General features: G+C 43.3%; 1 protein-coding gene across 1 annotated transcript in view; it reads left to right on the top strand.

The window, feature by feature from the left end:
- Nucleotides 1–2699, top strand: part of SLC15A1 (solute carrier family 15 member 1) — a 74936-nt gene extending 72237 nt beyond the window's left edge. Inside the window, exon 23 of the mRNA XM_019525530.1 lies at nt 1791–2699. Coding sequence (XP_019381075.1) covers nt 1791–2003 — 213 coding nt within the window. The 3' untranslated portion in view covers nt 2004–2699. The remainder of the gene's footprint in view (nt 1–1790) is intronic.
- The last annotated feature ends 261 nt before the right edge of the window (nt 2700–2960 follow it).

Raw genomic sequence — 2960 nt, 5'->3', positions numbered from 1 at the left:
CCCCCCCCCCCCCCAACATTCGCTGTGGTTGCAAAGTTGGCTGTGGAGCTGTGCTCCGGCCACATGCCAGCCTCCCTCTCCCCCTCCCCTGGGCAGGTGCAGACATGCTGCCCAGCTGGCCCACACGTGGTGGGTACCACCACACTGCACCCCGCACCTCTTGCCTGCAAAGCCCTGTGCAGAGAAGCACCCCTGCCCGCAGCTGGGAGTAGGGCCAGGGCATGAGATGTGCTGCCTGGGGCCGGCAGCACCCACCAGCCATCTTCCCCAGCCCTGCCCCACTTACCTCCATGCTCCATGTGAAGGGTGAGTCTGAGCCTGAGCTTGGCTGCCTCAGTGGCTCGGGCCCGACCCTCCCCCTTCTCCCTCCCCCTCTGGCCAGCCTGCAAGAGCTCTTTGCAAAAGTGGAAAATCCGCGGATTTCTCTAGTAAAAAAAGAAATTCACACTTTCTCTTCCCCCCCCCGCCTCCCCAATGGGAAATGGGGAAACCCCAATTCCTGCTCATGACTCAGGTTTAACCAAGTTCTCCTTTTTATAGTAGCAATCCTTTTAGGAACGCTACAACAGAAATGACTACTGATAGTGAGACTAGTACAAAGGTTAGAAGTATTGGGCTGACCTGTGTTTGTCCTATCAGGCCGGCCCATTAAATGCATTTTGAAATGCTTCCACCTCTTTGGATCTCAGCCTTATAGATTCACATTCTGGCTTCTGATTTATTTTATTTATTTATTTAAAGCTCAAGCCTTGTTTAAGAGCTCCTGTTCTGCTAGCCCAACAGATCTAGATGCCTTCAGAAACTAGCCACATTGATCGGAAGGGTTGCAGTTGAGGAGAAAGGAGGAGCCGTTGTGGCATTGAATTCAGGCCATTGTGGCATTCTTGACCCTGGCTAGGGCTAAGCAGCAAGACAAAACCATAGTTTTTTGTGGGTTTTTTTTGTTTTGTTTTTAAGGGCCTTCTGAAGAGGCTTGAGTAACTGAGGGTTTCAGTTTCACTCACTATTCAGTCCTGTTGTCACTGAAATTTAGCTGAATTTGCAGTTGGCCTCCATAGAAGTAGGATGATGCTCTAGGTAACTCCATCTAGGCTAAGTCCTTTCTAGATGGAGCTGGTCAGTTATTCCTCCAGCAATCAGTGTCACTCTGACATTTACCTGAAAGAGGTCACTTTAGAATCTTCTCCATGTTTCAGTCTCTTGAATCTAATTTTTCTTCACAGGTGTATGTTAAGGTAAAAATAGATATTGGGTTTATTCCAGGTGTGATTGTCTTGGGCTTTGACTTGCATCAAAGCAGGTGTGAGACAGTCAGTTGCTTATACACTCAATTACATTTAATTCAAATTAGCCCTGATTGCCCTGGGGAAAATTTTTTTTATCTTGGATACTTCACAGGTATTTAAAGTGGGACAATGGACTTGTATGTCTCTAGGACCCTAGGAAAAAAAGGCTTTGTCCCAGGAGTAATCCAAATCTGTTCTTAGCCTTAGGTAGTTAGTTTGGACTTCTAAGATGGATAGACCTTAACTTGGGCAGTGATCGGATAATGTCATTAGTCTGTGTGTGCGTGCATGCATGTATATTTCTAAAGGGAAATAATCTGTTTTACTGGTCATATTCAGAAATGCCTGAATTTAGTTTAAAAGGAGGCAAGTATATCTAATGCATATAAAACGTACATAAACATCTTCCATTGTTAGAACTGATTTATTAAGTCTGTTTGTGAAGAGTAAATAGTATAGTTCTCTATAGACGTTAACTTTTTTAACACTCTTGTTTCTCTACAGTGGGCAGAATATGTGCTGTTTGCCGCTTTGCTATTGGCAGTTTGCATCATTTTTGCCATCATGGGATATTTTTATACCTATGTGGATCCTGCTGAGGTTGAAGCCCAACTTGATGAGGAAGAGGCGAAGAAAAAGAAAGAGATGGAGATAGGAAAAGAAGGAACTGCGTATGAAAATGGAGCTATTGCAAAAGTCTCTCAGACAGAAATGTAAACGTGTATTCACAGCTGAATGATGGAAGCTCTGGCATTCTATGAACTGCAGCTATAGTAAGAGGAATGGGATATTGCCAACCATCATTAGATAGCTTTTTTTCATGGTTTAGGGAGGGTGGGGTCAAGAATGAGGTTCTCACAAAATACAGGCCTTCCTTAGGAGTGAGATCAGAAGCTCAGTCTTGTGCAGAGCACAGTACCCTGAGAAATCTCCAGAAACTTGTTCCCAGCAGAATTTGCACTTTTAAAAATGAACCAGCAGCTTTAAATCCCAAAGAACAAAATACAGAAACTTTATTCTTAGCAGTGTTGAAGAGGTACTATGAAAAGATGCATTATTTTTATACTGTATTTTTAATGTTGTGAGAGGCAAGTATTCTCAGGAAATATTCATAAAAACCAAAGTGCCTGCATGGGCCTTGTAGCCCCACTGTTACTCCAGAGCAGCAGGTCAGATGAGTTTAGAAATTTTTTTATGGTGCCATACAAATGACAGATGCAAAACATGTATATTCATTGTATTCATAGTCTTTCAAAATAAAATGCTGTACACGTTGTATGTTACCAGTTAGTATTAGTCCAACCTTTTTGTTCTCCACATGCATGTTAGCCATCCGCTGCTTTTAAACTGAGGTGACCACCAACAAGAAGACAAAGGAGAATGGCATCTGAAATAAAATTTCTTGCAACAAAATATTGCAGCTTGATGAGTTTCTTTTGAAAGCAGAAATGAGATTTGATTGACACTAAAGAACTTGAGACCCCATTTTGAGTGGGGATGACTTCTTTATCCTGGCAAAAAGTGAGCTTGTTCTCTTCTATAGCCATCTAATCCAGTGGTTTTTTTGGGGTTTTTTTTTTTTTTGGTACCAGGACCCACTTGTAAACATTGGCCAGTCCTGATCCAGGACTCCTGACCTGCTACCTGCCTCCCCCAGGCCACAACCCCCACAGT

Source organism: Gavialis gangeticus, unplaced genomic scaffold, assembly GCF_001723915.1.
Source record: "Gavialis gangeticus isolate Ggan-Ray unplaced genomic scaffold, GavGan_comp1, whole genome shotgun sequence".
NCBI lineage: Eukaryota > Metazoa > Chordata > Crocodylia > Gavialidae > Gavialis > Gavialis gangeticus.
This window is presented reverse-complemented; position numbering and strand designations above follow the sequence as displayed.